We start from the raw sequence: 22,490 nt of genomic DNA, 5'->3' as shown, positions 1-22,490 counted from the left end.
CCCTTCAGGATCAGAAGGCTCAGGTTCAAGATCAGAATCACCAGAGCTTGTGCATCAATCTCCAGTACCTGCAAGAGAAAGTTCGCAGGAGGAGGACAATGCGGTACCTCAAAGTCCCGTAAGGGAGATGCCTCAGGACCATGCTGTGCCAGACGCGATAAAGGCATCGCTAACAAGAATAAGGGGCGTGGTATTCCCAGCGACACCTATCAGACCAAGATCTCGAGAAAGAGAATCCCGAAGTCACTCTCGAGCACCAAGAAGGCGATCCAGGTCTTCTTCCCGCAGAAGGGAGTCGACCAGATCGGAGAGAAGGCGCCGTAGAACCCCTTCTACCTCCCCCCTCTTCCAGGTCATCCAAAAGGGATTATTCACCGACACTCTCGGAGACGCCACCCTCTCGGGTATCTCCGGTAGATGATATTTCTACGTTTCAAGAAGTGTTGTGTAGAGGAGCTACAAAGTTAAATATCCCTATGCCGGTTCAGGAGACCACTTCATCCATAATTTTTGAAACGCTTCATGAACGCACAGTGTCACGCCCGTTATTGCCGTTAGTCCCCGGTTTGCTACAACCGGTAATGGATGTTTGTCTCACACCAGCAACCACCAAAACGGCGCCGGCGAGAATTCTAAAAAAGTACCGTCCAGCACCGGAGGATCCTCTATTCCTTAAATCAGATCCTCCACCGGACTCTGTCATCACCGCCGCTGCCAGGAAGACACATGCAGTAGCTGGATCTTCAACGGTACCACCAGATAAGGACAGTAAGACACAAGACTCCTGGGGGAGGAAAGTTTGCGGCTCAGCATCCTCAAGCTTAAAGGTGGCGAGTGCCTCGGCGCTTCTGGGGCGCTATGATAGGTCATTATGGGACTCTCTGCAGAGGTTCATTGGCAAAGTTCCACAAGAGGACAGACGGGACTTTGAAGAGATTTTGCATGAGGAGAGTCTGGTTTCTAACCAGATCATAAGTGCAGCGGCGGATGGGGCAACACTGGCAGCGCATGAATATGCACATGGAGTCACAGCCAGAAGATCATCCTGGCTTAGATTGACGGCCTTGAAACCGGAAGCGCAGGCAAGAATTTTAAATCTGCCTTTCTCCGGTACTTCTCTTTTTGGGTCCCATGCAGACGAAGAAATGGCCCGTATGAAAGCAGAGCTGGAGACCATGAAAGCTGTCGGGCTTGAAAAGAGAAAAGAGTTTCGACGCCGCAAGGGAAATGACAGGCGCAGTTACCAACAGAGGGTTCAAACCCCTCATTGGCAAAAGAACCAGGACCAGCAAGGTCAAAAGAAACAACAATACCAGTCCCGCAAGCCATCCAGGGGACGAGGTAACAGGCAGTCTAATGCTGGAAACAAAGCTCCGGGGAAGCAATGAGAAACCGCTTCCTCCGATGCTGTCCACCGCTCCGGTGGGAGGAAGTGTTGCTCATCATCTTCCAGAGTGGCAGTCCATCACAAAGGACAAGTGGGTACTGAATATACTGCGTCATGGGTACTCGCTTCGTTTCAGAAGTCACCCCCCATCGATTCCTCCTGTCAATTCATCCCAGCATCTAAGGCAGCTCAGAGAAGAGGTAGCGACGCTTCTACTCAAATCTGCAATAGAGAAAGTGCCCATAAACCAAAGAGGAAAGGGAGTTTACTCCAGATACTTTCTCATCCAAAAGAGGAGTGTGAAGGTAGAGTTCAGACCCATTTTAGACCTACGGATACTGAACAAACACATAAGAAAGGAAAAATTTCGCATGCTGGCGCTCCACCAAATATATCCTCTTCTCCGGATGGGCGATTGGATGTGTTCACTGGACCTTCAGGATGCATATTTCCATATTCCCATCCTAAGGAATCATCGAAAATTTCTCAGGTTTGTGGTAGGCAACTCTCACTATCAGTTCAAAGTCCTCCCATTTGGCCTGAAGTCAGCTCCTCGAGTATTCACAAAATGCGTGGCAGTAGTAGCGGCTGCTCTGAGGCGCGCAGGAGTCTTCGTCTATCCCTACCTAGACGACTGGCTAATAAAGGGCTCATCGCCACAGAATGTGCGGTCACAGCTGTCGCTATGCCTGAACTTATGTCGCAAGTTGGGTCTCAGAGTGAATGTCAAAAAGTCAAATTTTTCACCAACGCAGAGGATCCACTACCTGGGTGCAACTATAGACTCCGTAGTAGGAAAAGTGTTTCCTTCGGAGGAAAGACAGTCATCCATTATGCTAAAAGGCAGACAGATTATAACCAGCGATCTGTCGTCGGCAAGGCAAATCTCATCTCTGCTAGGGGCCATGGCATCCTGCATCTTCCTAGTGCCCAATGCCAGGCTAAGGATGCGTCCTCTCCAGCAAGATCTCGAGGACAAATGGGATCAAAGGAACTCCCTGTGGGAAGAAAAGGTTTGCCTCTCCTCTGCAGCCAAACAGTCAGTCAAGTGGTGGCTGAAGCCAAGGAATCTACAAGTGGGGATCCCCTTCCATCAAGAGCCCCCAACTCAGACCGTAATCACCGACGCATCCCTTCAGGGATGGGGTGCGCATTTTGGGACTCTACAAACTCAGGGACAGTGGTCCAGCAGCGAGCAGTTGTACCACATCAACATGCTGGAGCTCAGGGCAGTCCACCTAGCCCTCAAAGCGGTCCTGCCTGCGATCACGACGAGTACCATTCTAGTGCAGACGGACAATACCACCACAATGTACTACCTGAACAAGCAGGGGGGTACTCGATCCAGAACGCTCTCGCTGGAAGCTCAGTCCCTGTGGCACTGGATCCTAGCAAGGAACATCTCATTGAAAGCGGTGCACCTACCAGGAGAACTCAACGTGCAAGCGGACTTGCTCAGTCGGCATTTTCAAGAGCCAGAGGACTGGGTAATCAACGACGAGGTGTTAAAAGACATCTTCGGGGAATGGGGGCGTCCGCAAGTGGACCTCTTCGCGGACGAGCAAAACACAAAATGCCGAGGCTTCGCCTCAAGATACCATCGACCAGGATCCCTAGGGAATGCCCTTTTGATCAATTGGTCAATGACATTTGTGTACGCTTTTCCGCCTCTCCCACTAATTCCCAAGGTGGTGACCAAGCTACAGAATTCATCTGCCAAGATGATCCTCATAGCACCGGACTGGCCGAGGCAGTGGTGGTACACGGATCTCCTGCACATGTCGATCCGACCCCACAAGCGGCTGCCATGCAGGCCGGACTTGTTATCCAAGATGCAGGGGAAGATTTACCATCCCAGCCTTCCCTCGCTGAGCTTAACAGCATGGCTCCTGAAGTCCTCCAGTATGGCCATCTGAACCTCCCTCAAGAGTGTATGTCCATACTGAAGGAAGCCAGGAGGCCTTCGACAAGACACTCCTACTTCTGTAAGTGGAAAAGATTTTATATATGGTGTGCTCAGCATCATTATGATCCCACTAAATGCCAGGAGGATGTAATTTTGCCCTATCTTCTACATTTAGCAAGGGCAGGGTTGAAATTTTCATCCATAAAGGTTCACCTAGCAGCCATAACAGCATACAGGCGTTCGCCTTCACAGCAGTCATTTTTTAAAGTGCAGGTAGTGAAGGATTTCTTGCAAGGACTCAAAGTCTATCCCCCTGTTAGACCTCCCTCTCCTTCCTGGGAGCTAAACTTGGTTCTGTCGAAGCTCATGGGTGCGCCTTTTGAGCCTATTCATAAGGCTACCCTACAGCACCTCACATGGAAGACAGCATTTTTAATAGCCATCACTTCAGCACGGAGGGTCAGTGAGATACAGGCCCTCTGTTCTAAAGAACCCTACACTATTTTTCATCTAAATAGGGTGGTGATGAGAACTCATCCTTCGTTCCTACCCAAGGTGGTATCGGATTTTCATGTAAACCAAGCCATATCCTTACCAACCTTTTTTCCCAACCCCTCCTCTCCAGCAGAGAGGGCGTTGCATTCTCTAGATATCAAGAGGGTCCTAAAATTCTACCTAGATAGGACTAAGAATGTCAGGAAATCTGATCAATTGTTTGTGAACTATGGGGTTGTACGTATGGGTTTTGCTGCATCCAAACGTTCCATTGCTAGGTGGATTGTTTCAAGTATTACTTTGGCCTACCAACTGGCTCAGAAACCATTGGGGGCGCGCCCTAAAGCGCATTCGACAAGAGGAAAAGCGGCTACCGCGGCTTTTCTCAATAATGTCCCACTCTCCGAGATCTGCAAGGCAGCCACTTGGAGATCTGTCCACACTTTTACCAGGCATTATTGTCTGGATTCGGACACCAGAGCAGACACTCAAGTAGGACAAGCCTCCTTGAGGAATCTGTTCCATGCATAATCATTTTCATGATTCGCTTTCTCCATGGGTGATACAACCTTAGTTTCATTTGCCTGCTGGTGGAAGGGGAGCTTGCTACTCTATTCAGTGCTTATGACTATTGATGAGGATCCCCTGGAAGAGAAGGGTAAGTTACTTACCTGTAATCCTAGTTCTCTTCCAGGGGTATCCTCATCAAAGTCATAAGCAACCCACCCACCTCCCCAGGCAAATGAGAAGAAGTGTATTATTCATTATGGAAAGGATATATCTTTGTGTTTAGGACTACGGTCCCGCAAAGAACTGACCTAACTGTCACCCCTGAGGCATGATGGGATATGGAAGTCAGGGCTGCCTTAAAGGCACGGTGCCAGTTTTTACCTGTACAGGGCTTTTTAGTCTCTATGGTATTATATTGCAATGCAGCCTGCAGGCTGGCAATGTGTTGTACATCTGTGTTTTTCCACAGTTTATTCTCTTTATTTTTTGCTTTCTCATGAGTGTTTACCTCATTAAAAAAAGAGAGAGATTTAGGTGTATTGTTATACCTTTATATATATATATATATATATATATATATGTGTTATTGGATGTGTACATTTACATTGCCTAGCCTTTTTATGGGAGCTGCATTTGCTTGGAAAAAATGATATATGTTTATACATATATAGAGCTGTATATATGTGTTTTTTACATATATAATTTTATTATTTCCGGGGTACCCGCACATGGGCGGGAATATTCAGTGCTTATGACTTTGATGAGGATACCCCTGGAAGAGAACTAGGATTACAGGTAAGTAACTTACCCATCCGAGATATGAAGTGCTTCATGCACAAAATTCAGATTCGGTATTTTAGCTCTGTCCAGATTTGCTTGGAAGGGGGTTGGTGAGCAGTTAATAATCATATGGTGGAGCTGCCAACTTGTCATTGAATTGCCTTAAAATCGAAAGTAAGGGCATTTCATGAGGGTTGGTGAACAAGCCTTCTCTACCATTCTAGGCTTGTCAGAGGACACTGTCCGCTTGTTTATCACCACAGGGATAAGTAGTAAAGCTCAGCCATTTTCGTATTTGTAGGCAATACAGAGCCCACATGGTTACCACTCCACCTTGTGATGTTCACAAAATTCACAGAACATGTCACTGCTTATGCCGACATCCCTGCCTGCTGTGGGCTGCTACAGCTTCATGTGCTTTAGAATACTGTTTGCACTGTATTGCAGGTGCAGGGTATACCTGGGACTTAATGCTCAACTGAGCGGTTTTTCCTTTTTCCAAGCATGCATTTAAAATTTCTTGTGGGGTGAATATAGATACTAGAATCTAAAGCATATCTTAACAGAGAAAGTTGATGCAGCAGGCTCTCCACTCTTAGCATTCTTGGGCCAGATGTGCAGGCTTAGTTACCCCTTTATCCAATCTTCAGATTGAGAAGCCTCGTGCATGATTTTGTAACTATCTGCTTAGACAGGTAGAGTAGGCAGAAGTAAAACTATTTGTAGAATGTGTTCTAGTTATACTACATACTCCTGTCTTCGAGTTATTGGTTCCTGACGTTTGCTCGTTTTACTTGGAAGAAAGTCTTTGGAGTCATGGGATGCAGTGTCTCCACCAGTAGCTGGCAATGCGCATGGGAACATGTGAGGAAGTGCCATCTTTCTTGCATGGTATGCCCCCACTTTTTGCTGAAATGCTGAATGTACTTTGACTGAGTGCGCCCTGGACTCCTGCCAATCAGGTGCCCAGGGCCTATGTTCCTTCCCTAAAACACAAATTGGCAAACCCTGGCCACATGTCGGCCCCTGGTAAATGGGACCCTAGGTACCCAGGGCCTTGTGACCAGGTAAGGCCTCTAAGGGCTGCAGCACCCATTGTGCCACCCTTAGAGGCCCTGTACACCCCCCCCCCCCTCCCCCCACCCCCTTGTAGGCTGAGTGTCTGGGTACAAGTCGACATGGCACACATCCCTGTGTGCCATGCCCACCACCTACACTGCCATGGCATAAATCAGCCACCAATCTAGTTGGTTGCCCTATGCCAATGGTGTGGGCGCAGGAGCCCTGTGCCCCTACAGTGCCCAGGTCCATTCCTGGGCACTGTGTGCAGTGCTGCCATTTAAGAGTATATGGTGTTGGGAGCTCGTCAAACACTAACTCCACAGCACCATAATGGCAACACTAATGACTGAAGTTTGGTATCAAACTTCTCAGCACATTAAACCCACAACCATTTGCTGGCAATGCGCATGGGAGCAGACTCGTTAATGTGTACCAATGGTGCTCCAAGATTTCCATTGCGTCCCTTTGTCGGCGACCTACTTTGGAAACAAACTTGAATCAATCACCCTGGACTCCAGTCAGCACTGGTCAAACGCCTGAGCCTGTGAGGCCTTGGTCTGTGGGCACCACCTCTGCACATTGGCAGAGTTGAAGATCCAGAAGGCTCTATGCCCCCCCCCCCCAAGCAGAGGGTGATTTTGGGGCTGAGGCTACAGTATACTCAAACCATCAACTCAAAACTGTCATCAGTGCCAAAGACTGATGGCAGCTCGGACTCTGAGCGAATTCATTCTATGAAGGTTTGAGTAGAGTAGGAACTGAATGCAAGGCAGGAAAGACTTCACCAATCTCCCAGACAGGAAACATTGAGACTTTGCTGCCTCTGCTTGACTGCTAAGCCATCAAACTCCCCTAAACTTCATACTTAGTCTCTATCCTCTGGTATTGTAAATCTCTCATTGGCGGACGTGAGTTGTGTGGTCATTGCTCAGGCTTAAATAAGACTTCCTCTGGCTTTCTGCTCCAAACCAATGTTCTTGGTGAAAATATCTAAAAACCCACTTTTTCCAATAATTCCTGTGCTTGGTAGCTTACCTCTCAGCACTTGAAAACCTGAAGGTATTGCCTTCTCTACAAAACCAAAAATCAAATCTAATTTCTACAAACCCTCAGACTGCCTTGGAAAGGGACACCCAGGCAGACCCAAGCTTCAAAGACACAGGTTCTGGGGCACTAGCCATGTCCCTGCACTCCACACTTGCCAGAAAGAGCCCTATACTAATCGCACGTCCCTGGCAGCCCATTGGCCCTGCTGACCCTTACTAGGAACAGTCTCACCCAGAGCCTACACATGACTGACCTTGATTACCCTGGACCAAGCTCTTGTGCCAAAACCAACCCATTTCTAAGGCTGGTATAGCAAAATGAATTGTCCAATGCATCTGAACTTGCATGCAATAAAGTGGCAACCATGTCTTTTCTTGACAATATCCCATTAGCAGATATGTATAGCAGCTACTTAGTCAGCTCCACACTTCTGCCAAGCACTATTGTGGGGATCATAGCCTGGCCCACTGGAATTATCTGGCAGGAGAGGACCAAATTATGCTGCAGGGTTGCCTAATGTCTGTGGCAGGAAAAGGCAAATTATGCGGAATAATACAACACATTTTGTGATGTTGCTTCATGATATTGTCTTTTACACATAGTAACAGTGTAGACAAATATTTTACCTAATTTTTTACCAGTTTAACAACCAAATATAATAATGAACTGAAAGATCACTAACCTTTGAGAAGGCCTTGCACTGTGCAGGTGCTAAGTGTTGCCACATTTTTAGTAACTTTTGACACTATTGTGCAGGAAGACTTTTTTTTGGCTAAAAAGATTATGCAGCAGATCGATTTGCGAGGCAAATCGTGAATTCTACTTAAAACGCTGTAAAATCGCATAATTCCTTTGTCCCTGATCATAGCCAAACCGCAATCCATGGTTGTCAAGACTGTCTTAAAGACCTTATTTCAGACATCTGCATCATCCACTCGCTAGTCACAGCTTGTTGGAGGGTGCTTTTTTACAGTCTATCCAGAGCAAGCATATCTACAGCAACACATACTACGAACATGAAATGTTAATGCATGTAAGCATCTGTTCGTAGCATATCGTGCTATAGTCGCATGAGCCCACCATCTTCTGAAGCATGTTACTTTAGTTACAGACCTTTTTTTTTATTAATTCCCTTTTCAGTGTACAGGTGCACCATACTGTCTTCACTGGACACTCCATAGAACTCTCACCTGATGTGCAAAAACAATTTAACATTGCTAGCTAAGCTTGGAGTTGCAGTGCATCCTGTGACCTGAAAGACTTTCTTAGAAATAAATCCACTTCCACTCTTCTAAACCTAACACTAGATGGCAGAATACACAGCACTGGAGTCTACAGCAGTACACGTTATGAACGGATGCTTCTGGATTAAGTAATATATTTTTCACTGGCTCTGTAAAGCACTTTTTCACCACAAAGCCTTAGCTGCTACTAAAATAGACTTTGATTTGTTCTTACTGTAATCGTTGCTCAACGAAATTCACATCTGCATAGTTTAAAGGGAGTTATGGTTGTGTAAAAACTAGGCTAATGTTCTCTGAAGGCTTAACTAATGTATGTACTACTAAAAGATTTAAATTGAATAGCAAAGTTTGCAGAGCTGCATTACATATGCTTTTCCTTTGCGATTGCAAAGCCTTCTGGTCTGTTAAAAGCATGTGAACATAGCAATACCTGTGGCTTTGAAGGAGATTTGAGAAATGGTAGGAGGATTCCATGCTGCATATTCTGTTACAGCTGAGTTTATTTGCCTGTTCATTTTATCCCATTAGCCTACATGAAGTACTTGGAATTAACAAAGATTTTTCATTTCTAGTCCTTAATGGATCAGTACTTTGCACGTATGCGCGCCTTGATGTCCAGTAAGGAATTGCCAGCAAGAATTCGGTTTCTGCTGCAGGTAAGCTAGTTTGTCAATGTTTAACTCTTTACTTGAAAGGCAGCGAATGGATATTCAATATACACTCTTTTCAGGATACTGTGGAGTTGCGAGGAAATCGTTGGACTCCCCGTAAAGCTTTCATAGACAATGGACCAAAGACTATCAATCAAGTCCGTCAAGAGGCTTCAAAAGTGAGTCTTGTTTTCAAAACTACTACATTATGGGGGGGTGGGTCAATAGTCATGTGTAGTCTCCATGTATTTGGTGGTATTGATACTCCAAAGTTTTTGTCCTGTTGCAACTGTTGCCACAGAATCAGTTACTCTTCCTGTACTTGGTAGTGCAACATCTGGGTTCCCTTTTCTTCCTGCTGTTTCTTCGTTCAAGTAAAAGTTGCATTATAACCACCCTAAGCAGAATTACCACTGCTGATCACCCAGGCATTTTGAGCAGGGTACCAGCAAAAGGTTCTGTTCCTCCATCTGAATAATGAAATAACAGCCAAAGCATTATGGACTCTGTGGCACAAAGGACCACTACAGCAATGTCTCCCCAACTCACCTTGAATTATCATTCAACTGTCCACTTAATGTTTTTGGAATGTAAGCCTTTTGACTTAATCCTCATAGGTTTCTGTGAGGGAAGGAGAGGTGTTCTTTGGTGTGGTCTAGACATCACCATATAATACACTCCCAAACCACCTTGGGACCAGTAAGCTTAGTTTATCAAACCCTAGTTCAACTCTGGGTAGCTGTGGCTTCTAGCAGTCTGACTTCGACAAAGGAACTGGTTTAAAGCATCAAACACCAAAACAATTAAAGGCCGAAATAAACCCAACACATATTTATAAACATAGGCTCTGTTTTAATGAATTTATTGACGCAAAACTGAAAAGATCCGCCTGAGGGTCTGGAGATGTATATTTTCTACAAGGAACAATAAATCGGGACTTCTCACTTATAAGCAAGCATTGGCAAATTCAACAAATTTGGCAGTTTGTTAGCAAAGCTACTGTAAGGATTGATGCAGTTGTCTAGAAGCACTTAAGGCAACCAACTCTAGTGAGGAGCCAGTCCAGGGTGTACCAAAATGTAGAAACTGTTACATCTGCAAGAATAGCACTTGGTGTTCCCGTGCCAGAGTGTCTGCTCTGTAACCATAATCTACCCTTCTCTTTTGGGTTGATCATGCACCCAATGAGCTCATCCAAGTCCTGTAGTCACACACTTTAGTGGGTCAGCACTGGCCACTGTATGCACTTTGATGGCCATTCATGCATACATTCGGGGCCTACAGCAAGGCCAGTGTCCGTGTGACAGATTGAGAGTGGATCCAGATGTTCATGTGGCAGACCTCTTAGCCTAACAGTGTTATGAACCCCTGACATTGGTTTGGCTTGTTGACACTTTGATCATCAGTGAGCGGTGCTGCTGCCTTTAGTATTCAAATGTTCGAGGCATGTGGGCTGCTGAATTCATATCTGTGCATAGATCGCCGCCTAGTGTTGGGTCCGGATGTTTGCACGTTGTTGTCCTGGAAGAGTCTTCGAAGTATCCTGGGATAGGTGACTCCTCCCCTGGACTACAGTGCGCATGGGCATCCTCTCCATCCTCAGATTGTTTTTTTCCGCCATTGGGTTCGGATGTGCTTATCTTGACTCAAGTTAGGAAACTTTTTTCAGGCCAAAAGGCCTTTAGTTCGCGTCGGTACTGTTCCCGATCGGTATCGATAGTTATTTGTTAGTTTACTAACTTCAAGACCAACTCTTTTCGCATCATATCCGACAATCGACCCGACTTCGACGATGGAATCGGACACCATTCAAGAGGTGTCCTGTATGCAATGCGAAATATCCCCATGTCGACGTCCACCCGGTGTGCAACAAATGCCTTTCACCGGATCACGACGAGTCCACATGTATGGCCTGTGCCCGATTCCGATCCAAAAAGACTCTCCGGAATCGACGAGCAGCGAGACTTGAAGCGCAGCAAGCGGCACCGGCCCCGACCAACATCTTCAGCGCCGAGGACGAAGACGTGGAGAACCTACCCTCCAGCCCCGCTTCCGAACACAACTCTGGATCGGAAGACATCGAAGAACAACTCTTTCACAGAGAGGAAGCCGACACCAAGGTAGGAGACTACAATGAGGCCTTAGGGGCCGAAGAGAGTAGCTCCGGTGACGAGCAAGGCCTACCCGTACAGACGGAGGATATCCCAGTGCGTCAGTCTATGGCTCCGGTCGAGGGATCGCCTTCGGGCCTTACCCAAGACCTATCCCGCAGTTCTTCGGCCCCGCCCTCTGGCCCGGCCTCGGACATTCAGCGGCAGCCATTACTACCCAAAACGACTGGTTTCCCTTCATCGAAACCGAAAGCCGTATCGGTTCCACAGAAACCGAAACTGAAAGTAACACTGGTCGGATCGAGGCCCACCAAACCCGGCGGCACTGACCGCGCCAAACGGGACTTCGGTGCCGAGCTCGCAGCAGCCGACGTCGGCGCCGACACACGGAAAAAGGCCATCGGTGCCGCCAAACCGCCTCGGCTCCCGGCACCGAAACAATCGGCTCCAGCCGCAATGGTCAAAATAGCTGCTGCGTCTCACACCACTTCGAAAGCAGCACCAAGGGCACAATCATCGACGCTGTCGACAGCTACTACCTCTCCTCGACTCGACGACCCCGTGGCGCCGAAAAAGTCCACGCCTGCCTCTACAGAACCGGTCGGCGCCAAAGAACCGTCTGCGTCCCAGGTGCGGCAAGTTGCAGCGTCCTTGCAACGCATCAAAGAAAAGGCAGCCCTACAGGACCCTTCAGGCTCCGAGCCGAAAAAAGCTCAAAAAGCTTCTCCGGCACCGGCCAACATCACTTTTGGCCTGCTGCCATCCACGGCACCAAACTGTTCGAAATCAGAACACGTGTCACCCACACTAGGATCACGCCTGCCGAACGCTCTCCGACGGAGACGTCACCATCCCACATCATCGATACCGACACCGGCAGAATGATGCTACACAAGCGGAGGATAACTTCCGAGCCAGCTTTGGACTCCTACCGGATCCCTCTAAAGAAAAAGCTGCCAGTGGATTCGGAACTACTTCTTTACGAACCTCTCCATACCTCTTACCAAGATCCACAGTCCTTCTCTCCGACACCGTTTTGGAGGACTACATGGGTGACCACGTCCCCTACCCCGGAGACATGGACCCTGACTGCCAACAGGACCCTGATCAGGCTTGGGATGACCCTGCAGACCCGGGTGCACATATAGATACACAGGACAGGCAGCTATATGGCGCGAAAACATCTCCCACAGAGGACATTGCCGCATTCAACGCCCTTATTGAACGTGCTGCGGCCAATCATGGTGTGCAACTCCACTCCGACACAATCAAGGACGATTTTCTAATGGATACTTTCGCATCCTCAGAACGGAATATCAAAACTCTACCCATGTTGAAAGGTGTCCTCAAACCAGCAAAGGACATTTTCAAAGAACCCACCAGGGCACAAGTAATAAACCCCAGGATCGACAAGAAATATAGGTCGGCGCCTGGGGACCCTACCTACATTAGAGGTCAGTTGCCTCTGGATTCCATCGTAGTCGCCAATGCTCGCAAACGGGCGCACTCACAGACAACTGGGGATGCTCCTCCCCCGGACAAAGAGTCCAAGGTGCTAGAGACCTCCGGAAAAAGGATTGCAGCCCAGGCAGCTAACATATGGCGTATTGCCAATACTCAGGCGCTCCTAGCTCGCTACGATCGCGCACACTATGACACATTAGTAACATTACTCCAACATCTCCCTGACCAATACAAAGAGGGAGCAGAGATCCTCTTCAGGGAGGGACAACTCCTCACTAACGCATCCATTAAGTGTGCACTGGATGCCGCAGACACAGCTGCCAGAGCAATAAACACTAGCGTCATGTTACGACGACACGCCTGGTTGCGAATCTCCGGATTCAAACCGGAGGTTCAAAATAACATCCTCAATCAGCCGGTCAACCCCGACTACTTATTCGGACCAGAGGTTGACACCACCCTAGAAAAAATAAGACACAGACACTGCAAAGTCCATGGGGGCTCTCCAAACGCAGACCTTTCGGAGTGGCTCCTTTCGTCGCCCCGGAAATAGAGGAGCAGGTAGAGGACAGGGGTCACAGCAAACCTACAACAAGGGCAACACCCAAAGTACCTACGATAAAAACACCCGGGGTGGATATCGTGGCTCAAGCACAAAGGGTAGAGGACGCGGATACGGCAATACCAGATCCTCTCCCAAGAACAAACAGTGACGCCCTCTCCCTTCCTCCCGACCACATAACACCTGTCGGGGGAAGGCTACAAAGGTTCCTGTCCACGTGGAACTCCATCACCACGGACAGGTGGGTCAAAGATATTATCAAACACGGTTACTGCCTAGAATTAACCTCAACTCCACCCACAATACCGCCAAGACACCGTCCTATGTCCTCAGAGCACTTAGCGCTATTACAGCAGGAAGTGCTAAGTATGCTGCAAAAAGGCGCAATAGAGGTCGTACCCGCCCACGAGCACGGTACGGGGGTGTACTCCCTGTACTTTTTAATACCAAAGAAGGACGGGTCACTCAGACCCATACTAGACCTGAGACCCCTCAACCGCTACATTCTCTCAGAGCATTTCCACATGCTCACCCTCCATCAAGTCCTCCCATTGCTCAAACAGGGAGACTTCCTAGCCACGCTAGACCTCAAAGATGCGCATTTCCATATACCCATTCACCCATCACACAGAAAATATCTCAGGTTCACTATTCAGGGGCAGCACTACCAATTCAAGGTTCTTCCCTTCGGCGTGACAACAGCGCCCAGGGTCTTCACAAAGTGCCTAGCTACAGTGGCTGCACATTTACGGAGGCAACACATTCATGTCTACCCTTACCTGGACGACTGGCTTGTTCAGGCAAAGTCAGCCCAGCGATGCGCCAGCCACATGTCCAGCACCATTCACCTCCTTCACAGCCTGGGGTTCTCACTAAATTACCCAAAATCACATCTTCAACCCGCACACGTACAACAGTACCTGGGTGCGACCATAGACACTCTAACAGCCACAGCTCAGCCAAATTTAGTGAGGATCAACAGCATGCAAATGCTGATTTCCAAGTTCAAACCCCAACACTCCCTTCCCGCGCGTTCATGCAGTTGATAGGCATGATGGCCTCCTGCATTTTCATAGTTCCACACGCGAGACTACATATGCGCCCGCTTCAGGAGTCCTTAGCACGTCAATGGACTCAGGCTCACGGGCAACTAAAAGACCTAGTGTTGGTGAGCGGTCGGGCATACAACTGGGCATACAACTCTCTGCATTGGTGGAATCCACAAAACCTTTGCAAGGGCCGACCGTTCCAAGAGCCTGTTCCACAAATAGTACTGACAGCAGACGCGTCTCTCCAGGGATGGGGAGCTCATGTACTCAATTACACAGTGCAGGGACTATGGACAACACAACAAAAGATGCACATCAACCTTCTAGAACTGATGGCAATCTTCCTAGCCATGAAGGCATTCAAAGTACATCTGTGCAACAAGGTCGTGTTGATCCGGACGGACAACATGACTGCAATGTACTACATACAGAAGCAGGGAGGGACGCACTCTCCACAGTTGTCTCATCTGGCTCAGAGCATGTGGAAGTGGGCCATTCAGAGGAACATGTTCCTCATGGCGGAACACCTCCCCGGCAAAGACAACCAGATGGCGGATCTGCTCGGCACACAGCCACCAGATGCACGAGTGGGAGTTACACCCATCGGTACTCCAACCGTACTTCCAGCAGTGGGGTCATCCAGAGATAGACCTGTTCGCCACAAGCAAACGCAAAATGCCAAAGCTTTGCCGCCAGGTTCCCACATCCGCAGTCGCAGGGCAATGCGATATGGATGAACTGGTCCGGCAGATTTGCGTACGCTTTTCCCCCAGCACCATTGATACCGCTGGTGGCTCGCAAACTCGGGCAACACTCACTAACACTAGTCCTGGTTGCTCCAACGTGGGCACGCCAGCCATGGTACACCACCTTTCTCGAACTTTCAGTGGTGCCCCATCAAAGACTGCGGATCAAACCCGCGCATTTGACGCAGAACCATGGAGAGATTCAGCACCCAGATCCGCAACAGTTGAACCTGGCAATCTGGCTCCTGAAGTCCTAGAGTTTGGCTACCTAAACCTGCCACCTGACTGTATGGACATCATTAAGGAGGCCAGGAGACCCACTACCAGGGCTTGCTATGCAGCCAAATGGAAAAGGTTCGTCATTTATTGCAATAATACTGACATTAACCCGCTAGACGCATCCATCCAAAACATAATTTGTTACCTCCTACACCTGTACCGATGCAATCTGGCATACACCTCAATACGTGTCCATTTGACCGCAATATCAGCCTATCTCAAACAGGCAGCACCTCTCTTTATTCAAAGTGCCTGCCCTCCAAGCCTTCTTGGAGGGACTTAAACGAGTAATTCCCACAAGACCCCCACCAGCACCGGTGTGGAACCTCAACCTGGTCCTCACCCGACTGATGGGTCCACCCTTCGAACCTCTCCACTCATGTGAGATTCAATTCCTCACCTGGAAAGTAGCTTTCCTAGTGGCAATCACTTCGTTAAGAAGAGTTAGTGAACTCCAGGCACTAACCATTCAAGAGCCATTCATACAGGTTCACGCCAACAGGGTCGTACTACGTACCAACCCCAAATTCATGCCCAAAGTAATATCGCAGTTCCACATGAATCAAACTATTGAACTGCCTGTTTTCTTTCAAAACCCACAAACTGTCGCAGAAAGAGCACTCCATACACTGGATGTAAAGAGAGCCCTCATGTACTACATCGACAGGACTAAAGTCTGTAGGAAAACAAAACAACTTTTCGTTGCCTTTGCCCCACACCACAAAGGTAACGCCATCTCCAAAGCAGGTATAGCCAGATGGATCGTTAAATGTATTCAAATTTGCTATCAAAAGGCTAAACGCACATTAACGATTCCCCAACGAGCCCACTCAACACGTAAGTTAGGGGCCTCCATGGCTTTCCTTGGAAACATTCCCCTGCATGATATATGTAGAGCGGCCACCTGGTCCACTACACACACATTTACCAAACACTATTGTGTAGATGTGCAATCAAAACAGCAGGCAGCTGTGGGACAGGCTGTTCTCAAAACTCTTTTTCAGACCGCTGCAGCTGGCACTGGTAGCCGCCGCTAATAGAGGGTACTGCTATATATTCTATGCACAGATATGAATTCAGCAGCCCACATGCCTCGAACTGAATATGCTACTTACCAGTATGCATCTGTTCTTGGCATGTAGGGCTGCTGACATTCATATCGCCCTCCCTCCTCCCCGGCGCCTGTAGCAGCTGCAGCTCTCAATTACTGTAAGCATGGTCATCACTTTCTGTATCTACTCCATCACTGCCACAATGGCGAAAAACAATCTGAGGATGGAGAGGATGCCCATGCGCACTGTGGTCCAGGGGAGGAGTCACCTATCCCAGGATACTTCGAAGACTCTTCCAGGACAACAACGTGCAAACATCCGGACCCAACACTAGACGGCGATCTATGCACAGATATGAATGTCAGCAGCCCTACATGCCAAGAACAGATGCATACTGGTAAGTAGCATATTCATTACTGAATGTGGTGCTGGGGTTTGGGTTCACCTCCAAGCGAGTTTGGGGGTGCTAGTTAGTTATTAACTCCTGAGCGCTTCCTTGAACCCCATGCTCTAGATCCTCTGGGAGGACAGTCCTTCTACCCTAAATCATCGGAGCAATGGGTCTTTCAGATTGTAGATAGATAATATGCCTTACCCTTCAGCAAACTCCTCCTTTCTCGCAGTCCTTTGTCTGAAGAACATCTGCAGCAGATCATGCCACAGAAAGCAGAGTTTGGTCCAGAGTAGGAATTGCTGGGATGCTACAATGTGTACTTTTGGTCCCCCCCAAGGACTGAGACCTTTGTCTGATTCTAGCCCTCTGGCGCTTTAACCCAAGTCTCGGCAAGGAAAAGTTCAAGATTTTGTCCTACAGCAGGTTCTTCTGGCACTAGAAGGCTGCATCCCTAGACTTGCAGGACATATTCCCACATACCTATGCTTCAGTTGCGCAGTCCTGTGTTAGGGTCCATTCAATATGAAGTGTCTTCCCCTCCTCCGCCAGAGGCTGGGTCACATATTGAGGTCAATAGACTATATAATTTTACTCTGTGCAGTTCGACTACGCTCTATTCAATGTAATTCCGCCCTCGAAAGCAATTTGAGTAATGGGGCCTCAGTGGATTTCAGTGCACTCCTCTCCTTGCTTGGAGCTTGTCACTTTCTGTGAGATGTGATACCCTTGAAGGAGTTCATGCAGATTATAACTTCTATCTGTAACCAATTTATTCATTTTTAGGGTTTGAGGACACTGGTGGCCTTAAAAACAAGGCTTCTTAAAAGACCAAAGCTTTGGAACTGCAATCATAAATGCATGAATTGTTTAATTTTACGTTTTCCCTAATTGACTAGTAAAATTTAATCTGAACATATAAAATAGGTTGGGATTGGCTGCTGAGTCATACAGACTGCTGTTAGTCAACTTTCCAAGTCGTTAAAATGCGCTGAATCGAAATGTTTCAAACTGTTTTTTTTTTTGTTGCTCGTCATGCAGAGGAGGGAGCATTGGTAATGAAATTAAAAGATGCTGAAAAAAGGCAAAGATTTGTTTTCTTTTGTGCCACAGGTCTATTCTTATCCTGTTCCTTGATTTGCCAGCCTCCTGCTCTGATTTAAGCTCTTGTAGATTTTTCCCAACTTGCATGATGCCTTGTAAACACATACAACCTATTGTTTTCAGGATCTCGGAGTCTTTATTCCTGCTCCTATGAGTCAAGGGATGCGAAGTGACTTCTTTCTGGAGGGAGGACCATTCATGCCACCAAGGTTGAAACTTGACAGGGATCCACTTGGAGGACTTGCTGATATGTTTGGACAAATGCCAGGTAAAGCTTGTAGGGACTCTTGCTCTCTTGTAGCAAAGTGAAGATGCTTAATTGTCAAAAAGGGTTGCAGAATGTTATTAATTTGTTATCTAAGTGTGAGGGAGTTGAGTTGTTGAGCAGGTAGTAGCGTGGCTCCTAACAAAGTAAACCCTTGCTCTGGAAGAGCTACCTGTTTGAGGCATGTGCTCTAGATGCACATGTGCATACGTCTGCCATCTAGTGTTGGGCTCGGATGATTTCAGGTTCTGTAGTAGGGGATCTCTGTGTATAGTCATAATCTAGTGAATAGTCCCGCCCATGTGCATGGACCCCGGAGCAATAAAAAAATCTCTAAAGGTGACAAATCATGCAGACCTGCATACACCTTTAAGAGAATTTAATTTTAAAGACAGATAATGCAGCCTATACCCACAGTCTACACTGTCCAGTACTTCAACTAGAATTCCACCAACATCCACAAACAGCACTGCCTGTCCAGCTTTTCTCCACATAGGAAAAAACCCTGCCTCTACCAGCAAAAGCCTCTGGAATGATGGAGAGGAAGTAGTGGACAGACAAGCCCCATAGGCTGCCATTATGTGGCTTAGAACAGGATACTGTGCCTTTAAGAAAACTTTCCAGATTTCCAGAACTTTCCCCAGTATCCCAGAATGCCCAGCAGGTCCCATTTACTTTCAGATCTTTTTTCCGGCTCTTGGAGCATTGAGCTCTCCCCTTTTCAAGGGTTTATTGTAGTTTTTGTCAATTTGTCACTTTTTCAAGTGCTTAGTGGCTGGTACTGTCAACATGCCTGGCTTGTTCGACAAGTGCCCGGAATGTGGTAGAAAAAAGGCTAAAACAGATCCACCCGAGGTGTGTATAGGTTGCCTTCCCCAGTCCCACGTGCCTGAAGACTGTTGATATCTGCCACTCGTTCTCAGCCAGGACCCTGAGGGACAGAATGAAGATCAGGCTTCAAGTCCTGGAGGAGAGAAGGCTGAAGGCACCAGGTGGGTCTGGAGGGGCTGATTTGGCCCATACTGAGGCCTCTGGGGGGCTCCCCAGGGCAGGAAGACCAGTAAGCGTCCCCGTCGACGGCGGCGTCAAGGAGGATGACTACCATCTGTTCGCCGTCTCCCCAGGGCTCTGGGGAGAAGCGGCGTCGACGTCTAGGGACCTGAACAGGCCGCCGTCAACTACATCGGCATCTTCGACTACGCCGTCTACGTCGCCGTCCAGCAGTCGGCGTCGAGATAGGACCCGGCGTCTGCGCTCGCCGTTCGCCGTCGGTGAAGAGGAGGCGGTCGACGTCGCCGTCGAAGAGACGCTCAACTTCAAGAAGATCGCCGTCTAGGCGCAGGTCGCCGTCAAGGCAGAGAGTCATCGGGATCGGTGTACTCTGTGGTGTATACGCCTCCTCCCCCACCACCTCCGACTCCACCGCCTTCACATCCGCAGCAACTGCCTCCGCCGCCCCCACCTCGGTCATTACCCCACACTCCATTGGGGCTTCCGGCGGTTCCCCCTCGGTCGGTTTCCCTTCCGAGGTACCCGACTCCGCCGCAGGGGACTCCGAAGCCGCGACGCCCGCGGTCGCCGGGACTGGCTAGACCGGCGGGCAGACCGAAGCCGAAGAGGTTGCGCTCCTGCTCTCTCAGGAGGAGAAGATCACGGAGCCATGGACGGTCATCGTCGGACTCAGGACGACGCCGTAGGAGGCACAGGTCCAGGTCGCACACTCGATCCTCGACCAGAGACTTTTCCCCGACGCTGTCGGACTCACCGGGGACTAGGGTGTCTCCGGTGGACGACTTGGTCTCTTTCCAAGAGGTGCTGTTGAGAGGGGCAGCAAAGTTGGGTATCACGGTGACGGTTCCAACACCCACGACGTCCGTGATATTCGAGACACTTCATAAGAAACATCTGTCTCGCCCTCTACTGCCCCTTGTACCAGGAGTGGTGGAACCCGCGTTGGAGCTGTTCCTCACTCCCGTGGTGACGAAGGCCGCCCCCTCCAGGCTCATGAAAAAGTATAGGGCCCTGGAGTCGGACCCTACCTTTTTGAGGGTGGACCCGAAGCCGGATTCGGTCATCGTGACGGCGGCGAGGAAACAACATGCGACCGCCCCTTCATCGACGGTCCCGCCTGACAAAGCCGCTGGCTGGATTCTGCAGGCAGGAAGGTGTGTGGGACCGCCGCCACCACCATGAAGGCGGCAAGTGCAGGGGCTTTGTTGGGCCTTTACGACCAGGCCCTGTGGGAGTCCCTGCAGCAGTATGCGGACCTGCTGCCCCAGGACAGGAAGGAGGACTTCTTGGAAACAGTGCGCGAAGGCATGCTGGTTTCTAATCGGGTGATCTGTGCGGCGGCGGATGTCTCCTTGTTGGCCGCCCACGCCTACTGTCATGGCGTCCACCAGAGGCGGCATTCGTGGCTGCGCCTGACGTCCCTCAAACCAGAGGCGCAGCACAGAGTGGCCAACCTGCCCTTCTCGGGGGAAACCCTGTTCAGAAAACATGCGGATGATGAGATGGCCCGCATGAAGGCGGAGGCGGAAACCCTGACGGCCGTCTGGTTGGAGAAGGCCGAGAAGAAGCGCCCGTTCCAGAGGCGGTTCGGGTCTTCGGGCAGAGGGCGTGGGCAGGGTTCGGGACAGCAGCAGCACCAACTGCAGCAGTTCCGGAAGCCCTTCCAGAAACGCCAGAGGGGTAGAGGAGGCCAGCAGGCGACTACCACTACCAAGGGCCCGGCCGGGTCTCGGCCCTGAGCGGCTACTTCCCCCTCAACCGTTACCCACTCCAGTGGGGGGAAGCATTCAACTTTTTCCGGCAGAGTGGAGAAAAATTACTCAGGACAAGTGGGTGCTGAATATTGTTTGCAATGGATACAGTCTTCGGTTTATCAGCCCGCCTCCAGCGATTCCGCCGGTCAGCTCTCAGTTCCAGCTGAGAGCTCCAGGCGGAGGCAGACATCTTGTTGAGAAAAAAGGCGGTAGAAGAGGTACCTCTGTCTCAAAGGGAAAGAGGTCTGTACTCTCGGTTCTTCCTCGTTCGCAAGAAGGACAAGAACGCGTTCAGGCCCATTCTGGATTTGCGACAAGCAAACAAATGGATTCGCAGAGAAGTTTCGCATGCTATCGTTGCACCAGATTTACCCTCAGCTGCAACGGGGAGACTGGCTCTGTGCCATAGATCTACAGGATGCGTACTTCCATGTGCCCATAGCACGGAAGCACAGGAAGTTCCTGCGATTCCAAGTCGGCGCCAATCACTATCAATACACAGTACTGCCATTTGGGCTAAAGTCTGCGCCCAGGACCTTCTCGAAGTGCATGGCGGTGGTGGCGGCACATCTGCGAAGGAAAAATGTTTGTCTACCCGTATCTGGACGATTGGCTGATCAAGGCTTCATCCTTCTCGGAAGCGCAAGATCACTTCCGATGGACGTGCGCTCTCTTGCACAAGCTGGGGTTACACGTCAACATGTCCAAATCGGTCCCGACTCCGGTCCAGTGCATACAGTACCTGGGAGCCTCCATCGATACGCGGTCAGCAAGTGTCTCCTTCAGGGGAGAGACGGTTATCACTCCTTCGGAAGGCTCAGGACTGCTCCATCGACGACAGTGAGGAAGGTGTCTTCTCTACTGGGATCGATGGCCTCCTTCATCTTCCTCACGCCTCACGCACGGCTACACATGAGACCACTGCAGGAGTGCTTGGAGGATCAGTGGGATCAGAGGACGGGCTCTTGGGACGACCAGATACGACTGTCGCTGCATGCTCTTCAGTCTCTGAAGTGGTGGTGTTCGGCGGAAAACCTCCTCAAGGGGGTTCCCTTCCACAAGGACATTCCCACGACGAGTGTCGTGACGGATGCTTCCCTCCAGGGCTGGGGAGTGCATTCCGGGGACTTGCAGATTCAAGGAAAGTGGTCTCCTTCGGAATCGACGTACCACATCAATTTCCTGGAACTCAGATCTGTCTTCCTGGCACTGAAGGCCTTCCTTCCGTCCTTCCAGACCAACTCGCTGCTGATACAGACGGACAATACAACCACGATGTATTACCTCAACAAGCAGGGGGGGGTCGAGATCGCGCACTGTCGCAGGAGGCGCAGGCGATCTGGCACTGGCTGCTGGCCCGAGGACTGACTATTACGGCCACGCATCTGCCAGGGGTGCAGAATGCTCAGGCGGACGCCTTGAGCAGGCTGATTCAGGAAAACCACGAATGCGTCATAAACGACGAAGTACTAGGAGAAGTCTTCGCAAGGTGGGGGGACTCCAGACGTAGATCTGTTCGCCACTGCCGAAAACAGCAAATGCCGAGACTTTTCGCATCCAGGTACTACCAGCGGGGGACGCTGGGGAATGCGTTATGGATCGATTGGTCGAACAGCTTTCT

At 49.5% G+C, this 22,490-nt stretch overlaps 1 protein-coding gene across 4 annotated transcripts in view; it reads left to right on the top strand.

Annotated features, from left to right (window-relative positions):
* EIF4G2 (eukaryotic translation initiation factor 4 gamma 2) overlaps positions 1-22,490 on the top strand; it is a 169,074-nt gene that overhangs the window by 32,974 nt on the left and 113,610 nt on the right. For all 4 annotated transcript variants that reach the window (XM_085648182.1, XM_085648183.1, XM_085648184.1 and 1 more), the window contains 3 exons: positions 9,004-9,087; positions 9,162-9,260; positions 17,963-18,107. In XM_085648182.1, coding sequence (XP_085504308.1) covers positions 9,004-9,087; positions 9,162-9,260; positions 17,963-18,107 — 328 coding nt within the window. The remainder of the gene's footprint in view (positions 1-9,003; positions 9,088-9,161; positions 9,261-17,962; positions 18,108-22,490) is intronic.

This window comes from Triturus cristatus, chromosome 3_2 (genome assembly GCF_964204655.1).
Source record: "Triturus cristatus chromosome 3_2, aTriCri1.1, whole genome shotgun sequence".
NCBI lineage: Eukaryota > Metazoa > Chordata > Amphibia > Caudata > Salamandridae > Triturus > Triturus cristatus.
Note: the sequence above shows the minus strand (reverse complement) of the source record. Positions and strands in the feature narration are given on the sequence as shown.